Here is a 20,442-nt window from a genome sequence, read left to right as displayed (position 1 = left end):
ATGCCTCTGTGTGGGGGAAGACTTGTCTGGTGGCTTGATAGAGAAGCAACAGAAGTCGATCTAGAAGAGATAGGGGACGTAGTATTAGAATCACAATTTAAAAGAGCTTTCGAAGGGATAGATAATATTCCATCAGAATTAGTAAAATCACTGGGAGAAGTGACAACAAAAGGACTATTCACATTGGTGTGTAGAATGTATGAGTCTGGCGACATACCATCTGACTTTCGGAAAAACATCGTCCACACAATTCCGAAGATTGAAAGAGACGACAAGTGCGAGAATTAGCCTACAATCAGCTTAACAGCTCATATATCCAAGTTGCTGACATGAATACTGCAGAGAACAATGGAAAAGAAAATTGATGTTGTTTTACATTACGATCAATTTAGCTTTAGAAAATATAAAAGCACCAGAGAGGTAGATCTGACGTTGCGGTTATAATGGAAGCAAGACTAAAGAAAAATAAACACACACTCGTAGGATCTGTCGATCTAGAGAAGGCGTTCTACAATGTCAAACTGTGCAAAATTTTCGAAATGCTGAGGAGAATGGGCGTGAGCTATACGGAAATGCGGGGAATATACAAAATGTACAAGAGGCAAGAGACAGCAATAAGTATGGAAGAGCAAGAACGAAATGCTCGGATAAGAAGGGCGTAAGACAGGGATGTAGTCTTTCGCCCCTAAAGTTCAACCTATGCAGCAAAGAAACAATAACAGAAATAAAAGAAAGGTTCAAGAGTAGAATTAAAATTCACGGTGAAAGGTTATCAATGGTAAGATTCGCTGATGACATTACTGTTCCCAGTGAAAGTGATAAGAGTTACTGGGTCTGCTGAACGGAATGCACAGTCAAATGTTTACAGAATATGGATTGAGAGCAGGCGCAAGATGCTTTGGACAATCTATCGCAGGTTGCCCCCACCTTTATGATCTTTGATATACGAGAATACACGACTGCGTTGCCGGCAGAGAGGCTACACTGTATACAGAGGCGACTGTTTGGGCACCCTTTACTGCGACACGTATATTTTATTTGGTCTGAATTTATCACATACTCCTACCATGATATACTACCTGTCACCTCATTTGGCAATAAAATAACCTTGTCCTTGGGGGTACTGCATTTGTTCCAGCTGTGTGTATGCGTATAATGTGCCTGTAGTTAATCGGTTAATCGATAATTTGTATTGTCGGAATGGTTCTTGATAAAATCCAAATAAATCACAGCATATGTTTCCTTATACGTACGTAATATCTCGACAGCTAACGCACACAGATTAATTTACTTGCATCTAAAATACTGAGCTAAGGATGTCTTGCTTGCCTACAGCAGCGTGCCTAATAAACGCCAGATTAATTTACTAGTTAATCTCACAAATGGTCAGGTTCCCGAGCCATGTAACGCTGTGAATTATTTCCTGTAGCATTCCATTCCTCCTGTCAGAATGCGCAGAGTGACACGAGACCTAGGACAGGGGGGGAGGCGGATTGTAGGGCTACAGGGAAGAAGATTTGACCAAAAGAAAAGGTCGGTTAGTTGGGACAATGACACACAGAGTTTAACAGAAACTAGCATTCTGGAAAGTTTGAGAACACTCGTGGGAAAAAATTTCCTTTACTTTACGTCTGTGGTCACAAACATTTTGTCAACAGATTACCGGTTTCGGTCTATAATGGCCATCTTCAGATGTGTTTCATAGAAGCAATGTCCTAATGTACTGCAGCCATAGTGGCATTATTTTTATAAAACAGATCTGAAGATGGTAATTAGAGACCAAAACCGGTAATCTGTTGACAAAAAGTTTGTGACCATAGATGTAAAGTAAAGGAAATTTATTCTATACTCGGGTCACTGTTTTATTCACGACAATGTCGCAACTTGTAAGACATCTGGGAAACACAGAGACTAACTCATTGACACTGACATTCATTTTATCAGAGTTTTTCATGGACTCAATGTTCCTCGTGAGTAACCGATTTTCTGTACCGTCTGAAGATAGTCCAAAGTGGTAATTTCTATTGAAGTTTTGCGTGATTGTATTATTGAATAAACAGACACAGACTACTCTTTATTACGACAGAATAACGTTCTTTACTTAATCGCTTGTTCTCGTAACTCTATTTAATACATTTCCTTTGACTTTTATGCTGAGTATTCTTTCAGTTTGTTGCAGTTTCCATAAACGTTAGCGCAATTTTAGTTTAATTATTTGTATTTTATGCGAATACAGTCGTGGAGGTTAAATATCTGCCTTCTGCTTTATTGAGACGAAACATGAGGATTTATGCTGAACGACGTCTAGCGTAATTATATTCAAAGATTTATGCCAACATTCACCTGAAGGATCTACAAAAACCATGAATTATCCAAACAATGATTTGTGAATTACTGTGTCAGGTCACTTGGTTGTCATTCACATATCGAAATGTTAGCGGGTTTAGCCGGCCGAAGTGGCCGTGCGGTTAAAGGCGCTGCAGTCTGGAACCGCAAGACCGCTACGGTTGCAGGTTCGAATCCTGCCTCGGGCATGGATGTTTGTGATGTCCTTAGGTTAGTTAGGTTTAACTAGTTCTAAGTTCTAGGGGACTAATGACCTCAGCAGTTGAGTCCCATAGTGCTCAGAGCCATTTGAACCATTTTTTTTGTTAGCGGGTTTCCAACTCATTAGTGGTCCAGGGAAGATCATCTTCAATATCATCATCACCATTCTCTACATTTATGGATTAGGTTCGAGGAATCTGTTCAGACATGTGATATATGTTACAAAATTTTTAGGATATCTGCGTTACTCCATTTTGGCTCGCTTCCACTTCCACTTATATGTCTCGATTTTTTTTCGTTTACTCCAATATTTCAAGCTCATTTTTATTATCTTCGTTTCTTATTCGATCTTCTAGTGTACATGCTTTAACTGATATGAGGAATTTTATTTCTGACCCTACTATTCGATTTATGTTTTCCATGCTTGCTATCAAATCCTAAGATCCTTAAATTAGCACAGGAACACAAAGTGTTTTATAGAATTTCAGGTGGTTTCTTTGATCGTCTTTTTCTTCAATGTACTTTTTGTTGTTTCATAGATGATTTGGCTTGGGTTATTTGGGGGAGGAGACCAGACAGCGAGGTCATCGGTCTCATCGGATTAAGGAAGGACGGGAAAGGAAGTCGACCGTGCCCTTTCCAAGGAATCATCCCGACATTTTCCTGGATCAATTTAGGGAAATCACGGAAAACCTAAATCAGGATGGCCGGACGCGGGGTTGAAGCGTCGTCCTCACGAATGCGAGCCCAGTGTGCTAGCTAGCCACTGCGCCACCTCACTCGGTCGTTTCAAAGTGCCCTTGAATTTTGTTGTTTAACTGTTTATATCTTTATCATAATTGAAAGAAATGTCCAGTCCAGGTAGTTAAAATAACCTATTTGCTGGACCATTTTGTTTTCTACACTTTTTTTTTTTTGAGCGCACCTATTGTCTTTCTCAAATGCCACTACTTTTGTCATTTCTATAGATATTTTTAAACTATTATTTTTGCCAACTTGGTTTAATTTAAAAATATTTCTTTGTAATTCTTCCTCTGAAGTGGCTATTACAGTCTCGTCGTCAGCATTCTTACATAATGGTCCTTTTCTAGTCTTGTTCCTTTATTGTTTTTCGTTTCCTCATTCCATTTTCAATCATGTCATTTATACACAAGTAAAAGTGTTATAGAAAATGTTACAAAAATTATAATAATAAAAGAGGAACCAAATTTGCACATACATACCTTTATGGTTAAGAAATGAAGGTATATTATTTTAAGGGGTTCTGGGAGTGGCACAGTTCAACAAGGGCGCTGCATTGTCGTTAAAGTTACTGCCAGAATATGGACGTAACTGTCTTGATTTCACTGCGAATGTTTCACCTAAATCGTCGATGGTGCTTGGTTTGTTTTTGTACACATTACCATTAAGATGACCCCACAGAAGAAAGACAGGATGGTGTAACGTCAGGTGATCTTCGGAACCATAATCACCCTTTCAGAGTAAAATAATCCCACCGTAACTATACTCGCTTTGGACTTGAGGCACGTTACCTAGCCTTGCTGGTACCAGCCAAGTGTCACTACAACGTCACCCAGTTGGTTCTCAAATGCATGAAACAAGAACTGGTAAACCTGACTGGTAAAAGGCTCACTGATGCGCCTCGTCGAAAGAAGCAAGTCGTACGGAATACCATGATCAGTAAGCCATTTTACACTGACACTCGAGACCCACACACAGCTCGCAGAATCTCACGGTTACCACATTTCACATATGCTACCACGTCAGCGAGTTATATGAGAATACCCATCACGAAATCCAATACTCTAGCTGCAACATTCACTAACATGGTGCCCTGTTAAACGGTGCACACAGATTGGGGAAGTCAGCACCCCTTGTAACGTACCTTTAGTGTCTCATGTGGAAATTTTGATACATGTCCTCTTTTGTTAAGACTTTTGCACATCTTACCAGGAGCCCTTTACGAATAAGGCACCCTACATGAAATAAAATAAAAAGAATGAAATAAATGTAAAATTTCTTGCTATTTCATATAGCTGGAGGCGTTTCTATCGAGATGTAAGACAACAAATTTTAGTCGTGGGGGAAATTCTAGAAGGAACAACTCTACAAGCGGCGATAAGATTGCTGGAGCAAAAGAAAGCCTTTTTTTCTGTTCTATGGCATGTATCAAATTCTTGAGAGACCAGTGCGTTCCTGGTGTCTTTCTTCTACTTATTATAGACTATGCCTGTTATAATGAAGTAATCCACAGTAGTTGTATTACAAAATCCTTCACTCTTTACAAAGATTGGCAAGTACTACTGCACAAATTAATCTTTGGTTAAAAACCTTAATAAATCTTAAATTTTGCGTGATAGTAGTGCGTTTTTTCTTCCTACTATTACAGATATTACAAGAATGCATGGCTGGAATTTCTTGGACAGAAAAACGTAAATGGATCACAGAAGAAACTGGAAATGACGGCGAAACATGTAGTCAGGCGACCGCTTACTAGACACACCAAGGTAATTGATTACTGGATTCCAAAACAGAAGAAAAGATGACGACATAATTGAAGGAGGGTAGATGACATTTAGTAAACGTACACGAGAAGTATGGATGTGCAATCCTGAAGACCGTAATGCATGGCCACCACAAGAAACATGGAAAAGTATAGAGAAGGCCTACTCATACGGAATATCTATGCTTCACGGCCATGATCGAAAACCTGGATCACACACTGACTACAAATTTCAGCTTCAAACGCCCTGAAATGTTATTTTGGAACACCCTGTTTAGTTAACCAAAAACTTAAGTTTTATCAATAGTTCATAGAGTTGGTTATTATGGATTACGATTTGTCGGATTAATGTGTACATCAGGTTCCTCAAAGATCCGTAACTCGTGTGTTTATCTGTAGACACGTCAGTGTTATCTGCATAACTCAGCTGACTGTTTCTTTACAAGAACGAGAACTCTTTTTATACTCCTACCCAAGACATGTCACAAAATTAATCAAAATTTTTAGACTGAACTTTCAGTGCTGAGTGATCTGAATATTCGGTATTTCAGGCGGTTCCGTCCCAAGAGTCTGCTTGGCATTTTTTTTTATAAATGTGTAAAGTGCGCCGAAGTTCAAATTCACGTTAAATTGTAAACCCTGTCATAAGAGAAGGTATTAGGTGGTCGAGAGATCGAAAAAAAGTCTCGGACATATAGCCACAATACACCCATTTTCAGCAAAGCAACGCGGTCTCAAATAAACCCTCTTCTCTTGCTGAAGGAAAATGGCCGAAGACGGTAGGGTTTGCAGTTTCCCAGTTTCCGACTCTTGTGTAATCCAAAACTGTTTTTACTGAATTATTGTATCAGGAACTGGGCGTATGACTATCCAACTAAGTTCAGATTTTGGGAAAAAGGAAAGTCCCGCTCTCTATGTGCAAGAAGAAAGATGTCACCTAGAGTGGTGTTTTTTTTTTGTTTTTTTTTTTGGATCCACGTTTGATGAATATTCTGTCACGTCCAACTCTGCAAAGTCACCAAAGTCACTGCTATCTTAGGGGCGAGACGTCGTTCACGCCAAACTGTCTGCGAATTGTGTAAAATTTTTTGTGTAGCTTTGAACTTTCCGAGTCAGAGGTTAAGAAGAAACTAAGTATTCCACCAAACGTGCATAGGACTTCACTTATCACTTAAAACCAAGCTAATTGTTATAGCAAGCAATCATTTATCAATATTTCCAGCAAATTCCACTATGATCTATTCACCACAGCGTTATGGGACACCAGCAGACATCAAGTGAGCAATGGATAATAAAGGTAATCGTAACTGTAAAAATAAATGTACAAAATTTATAAACATGATACTTTATTGCACAAAAGTATAAAAAAAGTGTACAAATATATTAAATATAAATGCGGTGGAGGTATGCACAGAGACACGTGTATAGTACAAACATGATGATAACCCTGACAAGAATGAGAAAGTGAGCGTGATAGGTACAGAGTGTATGGGGCTACGCAAATCTGACGACCGAACCGTTGTGTGATGCTCCTCTCTGACCTGACAGCTTGTCTTCGTTCTTCCGATCCATGCTTGGAGGTATTTGCCTGCACATTTAATCTAGATAGACATGGATTCTGTAGACACGGACTGAAGGAGTATTTTCCCTGAAGTAGTGGTCAGAGTATATGGACGTCATTGCAGCACCGATAACGTGCTCATCTTTGGTTATGCAGTGCAGAGAGAAGCAACGGCATGGTCGGCGACACACGTCCCCCACAAACAGCTGTGGGCTGTCTGGGGAGCGAAGCCCTGTGAAAGCCTAATGGGTTCTACCAGCGGCTGCCGAGATCAGTGGTAGTGATGATCCTTGATGTGAACGGGCACCGGAACCTTGACCGGGTAGGGTACAGCCACTGGGTGCTCCACTGGCACCTTGACTGGAACTGGCACAGGCTTCTCCACAGGGTAGGGCACCGGGTTGGCCACCGGCACCGGGTACGGCTTGGCTACAGGTACCGGGTACGGCCTGTCTACGGGAACCTTGACCGGGTAAGGAACGGGCCTCTCCACGGGGTAGCCCACGGGGTGCACGACGGGCACAGGCACGGGTTTCTCCACAGGCACGGGGTAGGGCTTGGCCACAGGTACCGGGTACGGCCTGTCCACAGGTACGTTGACTGGTACGGCTACTGGCTTCTCGACCGGGACCGGTACCGGCTTCTCGACTGGCACGGCAACCGGCTGCGGGATGTGCACGGGGTACGGCCTGTCGACGGGTACCTTCACGTGCACCGGGTACGGCCTGTCGACGGGCACGGCGACGGGCACGTTCACGTGCACCGGGTAGGGAGCAGGTACCGGCACCTTCACCTCGACAGGGTAGGGCGCGCGCACTGGCACCTTCTTCTCGATGTAGACCGGGTACGGCTTGGGTACGGGGACTGGGTACGGGGACGGTACGGGCACCTTCACCTCGACCGGGACGGGCACCTCCTTCTCGACGGGAACGTGCACGGGGTAGGGACGGTCGACGGGGACTTTGACGGGCACGGGAACTGGGTGTTCGACGGGGTAGGGCAAGGGCTTCTCCACAGGCACCGGGATGGGCCTGTCTACCGCCACCTTAACGGGAAACGGCACGGGCTTCTCTACTGGCACGGGAACTGGCCTCTCCACGGGGACGTGGACCGGTACGGGGTGAGGAAGAGGCACCCCGATCTTCTTGTGCACCGTCACTGTCTTGCTGACGTGCTCGCCGAGATCGAATACGCCGTAGCCGCCCCCGTAGCCGCCTCCGTAGCCGCCTCCCAAGCCGCCTCCGTAGCCGCCACCGTAGCCGCCTCCCAAGCCGCCTCCGTAGCCGCCTCCGTAGCCACCTCCGTAGCTGCCGAAGTCGCCGCCGTATCCACCTCCCAGGCCGAAGACGCCGCGCTTGGTCTGGTTCTTGTCCTTGGTGGCCTCCGCCTCCTCAGCAGCCCACACGGCTGCCGCCAGCACTGCCACTACAGCCACAACCGCCTGCAACAGCACCAGCGCAATCCGTTACTTCTTGCCTCCCTGTCAGACGGCACATTCTCAAGAAAACTGCTTGCTATCTGACGTTTGTCACGTGATGCTACAGTTTTACTGCCTCAGCTGCTTGGTACACATGTTAAGGGGATCAGGCCCACAAAACAATGAAACTTTCGCTTATGGTTTTTTTCTGTATTACACTAGCACAAATTTTCCTACTCAAGTCGGATGTATTTTGTATTTACCTTAATTCAAATTATTTTTGATTCATTTTCAAAAGAAGATGTTGTCACATGCTCCCTAAAAAAAAATCTATCAGTACAAATTTTCAGTATAACCATGAAACCTGTTCCCACAGTTTGCTAACGTAATACTAGTGGCAAAGGTTTCTGTTTCAGGCGGCGGGTCTTAAGAATAATATAATATCTCTGATACTGCTTTGTAGCCGGCCGGGAAGGCCGAGCGGTTCTAGGCGCTACAGTCTTTAACGCGCGACTGCTACGGTCGCACGGTCGAATCCTGCCTTGGGCATGGATGTGTGTGATGTCCTTAGGTTAGTTAAGTTTAAGTAGTTCTAAGTTCTAGTGGACGGATGACCTTAGAAGTTAAGTCCCATAGCGCTAAGAGCCATTTGAAACATATTTTGAACCAACATTTTCATTTCATTTCAGAAAAAAAATGCAAAAACTGAAGCCGCGACTTACAAATGAGTGTCCAATCGCACTGTGCACTTATACTCAGCGGATGTTCGCTCTGTAATGATACACACGCGAACATTAGAACATATGGATAGAAGTGCAATACACATCATCATTACGTCACCGTGTCGACATACAGTTTACACTTCCATAAACGTTAGCATTCCCTGGGTATCCCTATTACACATACAAAAAATGAAAGCGTTTCAGAGCTACCTGTAACTTCACGTTACAAAATTCCTGAAAATTCTAATTAGTCAAATCGGGACCCGACCACAAGTTTTACTTTTATAAGTGTTTCTCTTGTAATTTCATTTCGAGACACTACCCAGTCCGTTCAACTGCTATTCCAAGAGCTTTGTTCTCGCAGACAGAATTACAACGTTACCTGCAAACCTTAAAATGTATATTTCTTCTCCTTGAACTTTAATTCCCTCTCTAAATTTCTCCTGGTTTGCTTAAAATCTTACTGATGGTACAACCCTTACTCTCTTCTGAACAACTGCTTCTCTTTCACGTTCTTCGACTGTTATAATTCCAGTCTGGTTTCCGTACAAGTTGTAAATAGCCTTTCGCTTCCTGCATTTTATCCCTGCTACCTTCTGAATTTAACAGAGTGTACTCCAGGCAACATGGGTAACAGCTTTTTCTAAATCTACAAATGCTGTAAATGTGGATCTGCCTTTCTTCAGCCTCAAGATAAGTCTAGAGTCAGTATTGCCTCGCGTGTTTCTACATTTCTATGGATTCCAAAGCAACCATCCCGAAGGTCGGATTCTACGAGTTTTTACATTCTTCTGTAAATGGTTCGTGTCAGAATTTTGCAGCCATGACTCAGTACGTTGATAGTTATGGAATAATCGTAAGTTTCAGTACTTGCCTTCTTGCCTTTTTTGGAATTGGAATTTTTATTTTACTCCTGAAATCTGAGAGTATTTTGCCTTTATCATACATGTTGCGTTGCAGCTGGAGTAGTTTTGTAATGGCTGGTTTTCCCAAGAATCTCAATCATTCTTAGGGAATACAGTTTCCTTATTTGTATTTAAATGTTTCAGTGCTCTGTCAAATTGCTGCCGCAATATGTTGCCTGCCACTGTCATTGTTCAATTTATTATGGAGCAGACACTAATTTGAGAAGAGCACTTAGAGTGGAAATCATAATACTGCATCACATAAGTATAGCCGTCATGTGAAGGAGTTAGAAAAGATAATTTGTTTGTTGTGGCTGAAACGGTTACGAATTTTTTGAGTATTTAACAGGTCTCCCACACGTGGGATGCGTGAAAGACACGCAGATTTCACTTTTTGGTAGTACCGTTGGGTTGAGTAAGGCCATAAGAAGGCGGAAGCCATTTCGTCACACGCAGGAGTCAGATGTCGGGTACAACTGTTGCTTTCCTTCCTGCATCAGATGCGAGTACGTTACATCCTGCAGTTAGGCAACCACTTCGACCGTGCGGTCGGGTGCGTTCTACCTGCCCTGAAGCTAGGCTCGGGCCTTTCTCTCTAACTAGCTGTTTCCGCTGCCGCCTGCTCTCGTTTCCCCACGAACGCATGGAACGACTATAATTTAGCCGACACAGAGAGGCATTCACTCTCACCAGTGGAGAAAAGTCTGTCATACCAACAGTTATAAAACGCCGTAGACTCGTAACGACTACAGTTTATGTGACACATGGAGACATTACCCCTCACGAGCAGAGAAGAATATGTCACAGCAATATTTATCAAACTCCGCAAACAATGGCATCTAGGTTCGTCTCGCGTTCTTTGAATTCACGAATTCATTTCATACCAGCACCGTATTTAAGAGCTATGTGGTGTCCCGGAAGGAATGGTTAATATTCAGGGATACGAAAGGAATGATGATTCGAAGCAAAACGTCTAGTAAATATGGGCTCTAAACGCATGCCTTAAGAGATAGAAGCACTTCTATAATACGAAACAAATCTCTTCAAGTGCGACCTCATTGCTTTCCATATTTTGGGAGGAGGTACTATGGACCAAAACAAGAAAAAATTCTCCAGTAGGCTATGAGCACTTGTTCAATAGACGAGATGTTTCACCGTAGCGAAAAGTATCATATCTCTTAAGGTGTGCACTTTAACATCCACGTTTACTTGACTTTTTTCCTTGTTTTTGTCCATACTACCGCTTCCCAAAACATGGAAAGCAAAGAGCTTGCAGTAGAAGAGATTTGTTTCACAGTATTGAGGATACAGAAGTGCTCATAGCACTTAAAGTACGCATTTTGGAGCCCACGTTTACTAAACTTTTTGCTTCGAATGACCCTTCTTGCCGCAGCCATAATATTGACCATTCCTCTGTGGCCACCCTGTACAGGCCCCTAAGGTGAACTTGTGGTGCGGGCCCTACGAAGGGATATTTTGTAAGTAAAAGATCATAAGCAACATTACAGTTTATAATTCTATTAAAAAAAACATTCTGCAAACAATGATTTTATGAATTAATGAGATTAAAAGAAGTAATCATAATTTAATTCATTAAGATATTCAATTCAATTTATTAACATTAACATTGCTGTGAATAATATTTTTCTAAAAAAAAAGAAAAAGGAACAAAATGTTGTGATTCATGTTAATGCAAAAATCAGTACTTCAGTTCTGAAAATAACGTATTGTATCTGCAAGCGATCATGTTTGTAAGGTAAGTGATATGAAACAAAATGAATGGTCTTGGTTTATATGAAGTGACGCATCAAAGAAATCGGCTTATCGTGGAATCGGACTCATTTCAAACTGCCAAAATTCTGTTAGTCGCCTGTTTTTAAGTCTTAGCTATTTTGTAAACTGTGACTCCACGCGTTTGACCGGACTCCACTAGGTTCAAATGGTTCAAATGGCTCTGAGCACTATGGGACTTCGGAGGTCATCAGTTCCCTAGAACTTAGAACTACTTAAACCTAACTAACCTAAGGACATCACACAGATCCATGCCCGAGGCAGGATACGAACTTGCGACCGTAGTAGTCGCGCGGTTCCGGACTGAAGCGCCTAGAAGCGCCCGGCCACCGCGGCCGGCGGACTCCACCAGGAATTTGACGTGTGGGAGCGGGGGATTTGATAGGAGAATGCTGACCTAATTCGCATCGGCTGTCCACTGAAAACTTCAGCATAATAAGCCCATACAAAATAATTATGTCTACATCCTTAGTTGCTGTTAGAGCCTATACAGCGTAGATAGCCTGTGCTTGCTTCTATTCCATACACACGCTGTAGCTTAAGCCTTTCACTAGCAATTTTTTTCGCAGTGAAAGACATCAATGTATGGTTAGTTCCGTTAATACTGTAGTCAGAAGTAACAATACGAAAAAACAAAAAAATTCACGTCGTTTCGTTTCTCAGTGAGAGAAGCGGCAGTACATACTGGGGCATTCGTAAGTACCTCTGGGGTTTAATGAGATGGCGCAAAAAGTACGACATACAGAAAACATATACACTTCAGTTGTTAGAGTATACCGAAAGTTTTTATCTTTCGTTACAGGAATTCAGTATGGGCACCGTTTGTGACGCATTAGTCGTCAACACGTGCATGCAGTTCATTGAAACGAATTTCCGGGAAGACCTACAGCAAACCGTTTTGCAAATCTCTTCATTGAGTTGCCTATCTACGGAGGAGAACTAATTCGATGCGACCTGCAGCAGAGCAGAGGGTTCAGGCAGCACACCCTGTAGGTGTAATCTGCAAACAAGTAGCAAGCTCCCAGATGGACGTTCACAAAGCAATAACATGCAGCATAATCAAGGGCTATCAGATAACCTGTCGTGAAATGCATACATCCCAAAATATTAATGAACAAGATACAACCTTTCAGACTACCAGACCAAACGAGTGACTAGATTCATGGCTTCCTGGCAGATAAGACTCGACACGTACTTCTTAACAAGGGGAAATCTTCAGATACAAATGTAACATGGGGAGAGCGCACAACAAGATATATGGCCTTTACTATACACTACACGCATAAACGATTTAATGCTTGTACTGCAACATGTGCGATCCTTCATCGTCTAGTTACTTGCGGTAGCAAGAATACAGCCATGCGAAGTGCTTTCCTGCCGTGCCTACTCGGAATTTAGCTGCAATGCTCCAATTAGCGAGATCGTTCGTGTCTGCCCGTAAGTGGCGGAACTGCCCGAAGCTGCAGCGGCGGAACAAAGTGGCCAGGGTGGACAACGGCCGGTCTGCGGGAAGAGTAGGGGCGTGCGCTAACGTCACGTGTCCAGTGCACACCTGCGTCCTCAAACGCACTGCTTTCTCTTTCTGGCACTTAGTGAAAAAAAACACTGTTTAATTTAAAATATCATTCATTTTTCAGTTTTTAACTGTGATGCCTCTTCTCTTGTGACTAAGAAGAATGTAAAACGCCCGGCATGCATTAAGGGGTGGGGGTAAATAAGAGCAGCACACTGTGCTCTTAAAAGGGGACCGCTGTTACACGCTGTACATAATGCCCAGCATAGCCCAAGAATTAAACACTGACTGGTACTTTCTTTAACAATATCCTTCGCACTCTTTGGCAGTGTATGTTCTTACACTGTAATGTGTATTAATCCACGTTTCGCCTTAATAAAGCTCTGGGCGCTCTAATAATGATGTTTCAATTTTTTGATAAACGTTTATGTTGTGTCCCTTTTTCAAACATGTCGATTCTTTTAGAAAGGTGATCAACCGCTGATTTTGGCAAGTTTTAAAACCAAATCCCACAAATATAATAATTTCTTCAGTTTCTTTGGTAGCTGTGAAGTACGGTTCTAAGCAGAAAATCTGTGACGTTGCCGCGACGTTGGTATTTCTTTGTATTATTCATAATATCGAAGAAGTTGCTGCCTAATACAAAAATTATCCATATAGTGAATGGCATTTTTATTGTGTGTACTTTGCTTCTAGATACCTGATCCCACATTTTTCCACTTCGTTTCTTCCTGATCTAATTTGCACGGCGCTGATTTTGTCAGCTTTAACATGTTGCTTGCACCGAACTTCTACTTTTCCGTCAGCGCTGTCATGCTTTCTCCTTTATATTGTCAATAAATTTTACTAATGTTAAGGTCAAGTCAGGGTGCCTGTATACAATGCCAACTTCCATGATCACTTTCCGTGCTTTTACGGCAAAGTAACGACGTGGACAAACTTTAACTGGACTGTGGTTGTACCTAGTCTCGTTTCCAAATTAGACCCCGCTCCGGCCCGGTTGCGATTATCTTTGTTGAGTAATACACTGTTATATAAACTGTTTTACATACTTCAGTATTTTAAACATAGCTGCACAACAGCAGCGGTTCCACGTAATAAAATTATAAACAGCCGACCAGTTGCAATGGATAAAGAATTCTTAAGAATTGATTAGTGATTCTAATAGCATCATACATAGGGAATTCTTTTAATTAAGTGAGTGGAGTTGACACTTTAAGGCGATTTAGATTATTTTTAGTTAAATAATAATGGGGACATTGAAAGTAATTCTTCCGGTCCTCGAGTAAAATTTAAGCAAGAAAGAAGGAACATTACTTTTGCAAGTAGGGTAGCGATCTGACTGAATGGTGTAGGCCTAATCTGTTTTAATAATACTTTTCAAAAAAAATCAAGAGGCTAATTATTTTCGCTAAGCAATTGCCTACAAGGCGTATAGCTCATTACAGTCTGATTTTCGGGTCTTGTGTGTTCTCATTTTAGAGAAAATTACAGCTTTTAAACTGCGTAAAATGAATATTGTTTCCTTGAAAGTAAGGAAATGGCAAAAAGGAGATACAAATTCCGTATCGTTTGCAAGATCCGTATCATTTGTTCGTGGCAACCGGATTTAACCTGTAACTTTCGATTGCTATTATCACAAGCAGAAAACCACGTTTTCGTTCAGTAGTATCTCTTGCACATTTCTCACAATTCAAAAGAAAATACCAGTAAAATTCCGTAATTATAAGCAATACGAATATGTGCATTTTCAGAACTTACAACTACCTGCGATTTCTCAAATCCACCGTGGACGACTCGAACGAAAATTGTTGTCCTCTTTCACTGATTATAAAAAGGTAAGAAACTGGGCATCAAGGTAAAAATCAGCAACTATAGTGCTTGGTATTTCCCTACGGCTCACAAAACAAGTTTCAATATTATATCTGTACTGAAGGAATCACTGAACCTTCCTTGTTCGTATACTGGTTGATTCACGTAGCGTGGACGAGATTGACACTCCAGAAAAGCTTTAAAACAGTGAAACAAGACTTCCTCGATGAAATGATGAATTATGCCCGTCTCTCAAGGATCCCACAGCATATTCTAAGCTTGAACATAACTGTATCCACGGAGACAAAGAAGTGTGTGTCAGACAATCTAATCATATCCAGTAAACATCACTCGCGTGTTATTAATCTCCTATTCCTCGCTCTATATTTTTCAGTTACCAGACGCAGAGTAACAGAATCATTCTGCTCTTCCACATCTGCGAGATGGGCTTGATACCATACCATCTCGTCGCTTGACATCGAACAAGCGGTCATAAGGGGTTTCTTATAGAGTGAGTCAAAGAATCTTCTCTTACAGGGTCAAGTAAGGAAGACTGAACGGTTTACTGTCAACAAAAACCAATGTGGGCTGCCTTCCAGATAAGTGCAATAGGGCCGCAAATGTTCCTTATAGACTTAATCGATTTATCACATGGGATCACCAGAATTATCAGATTGTTCAGTGATGGTGTTGCTAAGTACGTAGACGCATCGTCATTGAATAATTTAAGGAAATGCAAACTGACATAATATTTCCACTTGGGCATAATGGGAGGTAGCTGACTTCAATTCTGGATCAATACAAGAAAAAATGTTCATGTAGTATTAAACGATTAGAAGTAAACTTCAAAACTCAATCACACCGTTCGAATATATCAGAATAATATTAAAATAAAAAAAAAGGACACTAGGGTGACTGGTGCTGGCGTATAGTCCAGTGCTCCAGTGCCTAATAGGAAGGCTGAAGGTTGGATATAGCCAAGACAGTTTAAAGAGAAATCGTAGGAAGTAAGGCCATATTGATTTCGGGACAGATTTTTGTATAAATTTGGTGAATCTATATGCGAGATGTACCATATTATTATTCTGCTAACATCACAATACACCTCACGTGGGAGTCATGTTAGATTAGTTTGTGCGAAAAGTGAAACATATGGTTTCCTGTCATATCAAAAACATTATGCTCGGTAATGTTTATGGTGAGACATTTCTCAAAAAAAAATGGAAAACGTGATTGATACGAAGACGAAAAATACTGAGAGAGCCTAGCTTCTCCCGATTGTCACATAAAACAGTTGAATATGCTAAAACAATGCTACATGTACCTTGCCCTTCAAACTACATGGCTATCTGAAACATATTGCCAAACGTCAACTAGAGTTATATCATTCAACTCCTCTAACGGAGCTAGATTGCGGTTCAGTAGAATTAATTATTACATTTCAACAAGCGTGGCTGCTTTTATATCTCGTTAATTAAAAAACTACGAGTATTAAATACACCTCTCTGCGTACTATCGCTTGTTGTAAATCGTGATTCCATAACTGAAACGTGTAATGTTATCCGATAAATAGTGTATTACACAGCACGCTACTGCAGCACGAACGCTTGAGTCGTAGTTTCGAAAAGAATACGACCAGCTTTGTTGGTAAACTTTTTCCAGTATGAGCTTTTGCTATGTTGCTTAACTACCTCGTCGCCGATGGGACTTAAACTAAAACCTTACCTCGTTCCTGTGAAAAGGCTACTGTCACGTTCCTGTCCCATCCCTGTTCTTTTCAGTGATCATCGATACAAAATTAAACACTAACTTTGCTACATTTCTACAGCTTTGGGTGGAATATAACTTTTAGTAAGAGCAACAGTGAAATAGTCATATTTCAAATAATTGAAGTAACATTTGTTTGAGACCTGAGTTAGCTAGAGTGGACTAACAGCTAGAGTGGACCAACAGGCAAGTGGAAAAAAATAAGAAAGAGGGGGAAATGACGAGCGAGGGGGAGTGGTGGAATGGAAGTAACGATAAAAGAACGAAAGGCAAAATGATATTTGAGACTGATAAAGTAAAGGGTAGAGTAGTGGTAGAAACTGCAGTTACATTATTTCGACTGAGAATTTAATACGACGAGATGTAAGTTCTTCAGATTGTTCTCAAAAAGCAACTTGGTGGTATAGTGTTAGCTGCAAGGTAGCTTGTACCAGAGGCTAGAAATAGCAAAAAATAGTGAGGTGAGGTCTTGTATAGTGGTAACGATGAACTGAGACGACGAGTGAGGGGAGGTGACTCACCGCTGTCCGCATGGTCGCTGTCGCGCTTTGCTGCGAGCTGTCTGGGAGTCTCTGGCGAGCCGACTGCCCGCTGCACCTCGCCGCGGCGTTTTATACCTCCGCGGCGCCAGCTTTCGCCACGGTCCACGAGCCTGCCGGCAGAGGGGCGCCCGCTGCAGCTGGCTGGGCCCCTCACCCTCACACACACACACACACACACACACAAACGCCGTGCCACGCTGTACCGGCCCCATTTCACTTCCTTCGCACGGCCGCAGCAGCGTCCTCTTCCTGCGGACCCAGCAACCTGTTGCAAGATTGACGAAAACGTGGCCCGCGGCCCTGTGTTGTAATTTAAAGTCATTTCGCGACATTCGCCGCTCCTTAGGTGCTGGACGAAGGGTTCCGGTGGTTCGGCCGGCGCCAACTGGCAATGCGTCGTCTCCGCGACAAGCGAATGAAAGCCGTGCTGCTGCCCGCAACGGAAAGCGAAGCCGCGTCGTTATCTGCTGCCTTCCTACCACTTCCGTGCGTTCTAAGTTTTACTTCACAATTTAGCCACACTGCCGTCCGAATAGTTCCTTATTACGTTATGTAGGACAAAAAATCTGCACACAAATATCAAATACGATTATTTCCCGAATGAATGTCCATTCTGCAGCGCAGTGTATGCTGACTTGAAACTTTTTGACAGATTAATACTGTGTACCCGATTGGGACTCCAACCTGAGGATCCACTGAAGCAGTCCTCAACAGTAGTCTTCCAACAATTGATGCAATGCGCTCCTAGGCAACCACGGTAATCAAATACTCTCACACAAATTGATCATAAGTTTGGAGAAATGTCTACCCGCAAATTTTAGAGCTATGTGGCTAGATGTCATCACTAAAACTTAGCCAATTCTTGGTAAGAAATATAAAATCAAACTGACCTTTGCGAAAGGGTAGTGCTGAAGTGAAGATGGAACACATATTGCTATGCAAGCACACATTTAGTATTTGGAACTGGGTAAGAAAATGCTCTCTATTATCACGAGAACTGCCATAAATAAGACAAACGTCGGCCAAGTTTTGTGAACTGATTGGAAATTTCTCCCTGACTTACAGACAACGCATTTGCCTGGCTTGCTGCATGTACGACATTTTTCTCGCCGAACTTAAGGCCACTGGTGTATAGGAATTTATCGACTATTAGTTTTTGCAACAATGGAGCCTTAAATCTCATCGAGAAACTCGATTTGGACAGTCAATGTACAGTCATCTACCTTTGATTCTACAAACAAGTTAAGAAAGAAAAATAGCGATAAAAAGTACGCATTAGTCAGTAACGAAAAACACTTTAACTTACAAAGAAAAAAACTTAAAATGAAGTCTGAAATCACATATATGTTGTTGTCGTCTTCATTCCTGTGACTAGTTTGATGCAGCTCTCCATGCTACTCTATCCTGTGCAAGCTTCTTCATCTCCCAGTACTTACTGCAACCTACATCCTTCTGAATCTGCTTACTGTATTCATCTCTTGGTCTCCCCCTACGATTTTTACCCTCCACGCTGCCCTCCAATACTAAATTTGTGATCTCTTGATGCCTCAGAACATGTCCTACCAACTGGTCCCTTCTTCTTGTCAAGCTGCGCCACAAACTCCTCTTCTCCCCAATTCTATTCAATACTTCCTCATTAGTTATGTGATCTACCCATCTAATCTTCAGCATTCTTCTGTAGCACCACATTTCGAAAGCTTCTATTCTCTTCTTGTCCAAACTATTTATCGTCCATGTTTCACTTCCATACATGGCTACACGATCACATATAAGAGTCTAATAAAGACAAATGATTCTTTGCTATAATTTTGTTTTCTTCCCCTTTTTAAAACTGTTATTATTTTCATCATTGTTATTATTTAAGAGTAAAAGAAGGAAATGATATGTTTTGCACATCGACAAACACAAATAATTATTTGTAAAATCTTAGTAAAAAAAAAAAAATATACCTTTGGCTGGCTCAGGCAAGTACTCTATCAGCTGAGCTATCCAACCAAAGTATGCAAGAGATATCCTGTGAGGTTTGGAAGGCAATGGGGACGTACTGGGGAGAGGGGAATTTGTGAATGTGGGTCGTGAGTCGTGCGTAGATATGACACTTGCTGAAGCATTTGAACTTTCAGATTACCTCACACGCACCGCTCCACAGTGAAAATTCACTATGGGAACACCCACCTAGGCACTGAATAACCCATTTCTGCGCTACATCTTTTCTTCCAGGAGTGCTAGTCCCACAAGACAAGCAGGAATACTTCCGCGAAGATTGGCAGGTAGGAGGGAGGTAGAGCCTACTGTCTAAACTGCAACTGCAGTGCCGTGCTTGGATATATCGATTGACAGAGCGCTTGACCGCAAGAGGCAAAGATCCCAGGTTTGAGTCCTGGTCTAGCACATAGTTTTAACCTGTATGTTTGCTTTGTCACGGACTGCAGAGCTCCACTTTCAAAGAAACAAAAAACGCGACGAAAGGCAGTTATTAAGCCCAACCATCAGAAAATTGAGAAATACGAGGGTTGGAATTTAAATAGTGCCAACTATTTATTCACAACTGATACAAAAGAGTTACATGTTTTCACCCGTTACTGTCCTTCAAAGTAGTCACCAGAGTTGTGTAGACCCCGTTCCCAGCTATGTGGAAGGCGTAGTATACCGTTAGCAAAGCCTGTTCCGTTGATGGTGCGAATGGAGCGGTCTACTGCCTGTCAAATCTCTGGAACAGTTCTGAAGCGAATGCCACGAAGTCGTTCCTTCATCTTCGAAATCAAAACAAAGTCACAAGGACTGAAGTCCGGGGAGTATGGTGGATGGTACAGTACTTTCCAGTCCCAGAACAGAGCAGCCACAGCTTGCACTGTATGCGACCGCGCATTGTCGTGCAAAATGATGGGTGGGTTGCGCAGAAGGTGCCGCCGCTTCTTTTGCAAAGCGGGCCGCAGATGATGATCCAAAAACGAACAGTAATACGACTTAAGTTCTTGTGACTTTGATTTGATTCCGAAGATGAAGGAACCACTTCGTGGCATTCGCTTCAGAACTGTTCCAGAGATTCGACAGGCAGTAGACCGCTCCATTCGCACCATCAACAGAACAGGCTCTGCTAACGGTATACTACGCCTTCCATATCACTGGCAACGGGTTCTACACAACGCTGGTGACTACTTTGAAGGACAGTAACAGGTGCAAACATTTAACTATTTTGTATCGGTTGTGAATCAATAGTTGAAACTATTTAAATTCCAACCCTCGTATATAAGTTGCAGAGATTAAAATTCTGCACAGCTAGCCACTAAAACTGAACACTGTGTAGCATATTAAATAAGGAAACTTTACTCCTTGTGCGTATTCAGTACACTAGGACGAAA

The 20,442-nt window shown here is 42.2% G+C and overlaps 1 protein-coding gene across 4 annotated transcripts; it reads right to left on the bottom strand.

Annotated features, from left to right (window-relative positions):
- Positions 1-6,379: 6,379 nt before the first annotated feature.
- On the bottom strand, positions 6,380-17,145 carry LOC126262295 (skin secretory protein xP2-like). 4 transcript variants are annotated; one of them, XM_049958825.1, is made up of 3 exons: positions 17,060-17,145; positions 7,911-8,052; positions 6,380-7,874 (listed from the first exon to the last, which is right to left on the bottom strand). In XM_049958825.1, exons 1-3 carry the CDS (start codon positions 17,069-17,071, stop codon positions 6,883-6,885), a joined length of 1,146 nt encoding a protein of 381 aa, XP_049814782.1. In that variant the 5' UTR covers positions 17,072-17,145; the 3' UTR covers positions 6,380-6,882. The 4 variants fall into 4 exon arrangements, with proteins under 4 accessions (XP_049814782.1, XP_049814783.1, XP_049814784.1 ...); XM_049958826.1 differs by having other exon boundaries at positions 6,380-7,838; XM_049958827.1 differs by having other exon boundaries at positions 6,380-7,826.
- Positions 17,146-20,442: the final 3,297 nt, after the last annotated feature.

Source organism: Schistocerca nitens, chromosome 6, assembly GCF_023898315.1.
Source record: "Schistocerca nitens isolate TAMUIC-IGC-003100 chromosome 6, iqSchNite1.1, whole genome shotgun sequence".
NCBI classification, from domain to species: Eukaryota; Metazoa; Arthropoda; class Insecta; order Orthoptera; family Acrididae; genus Schistocerca; species Schistocerca nitens.
The sequence above is the reverse complement of the archived record's forward strand: the minus strand, read 5'-3'. Positions and strand labels throughout refer to the sequence as shown.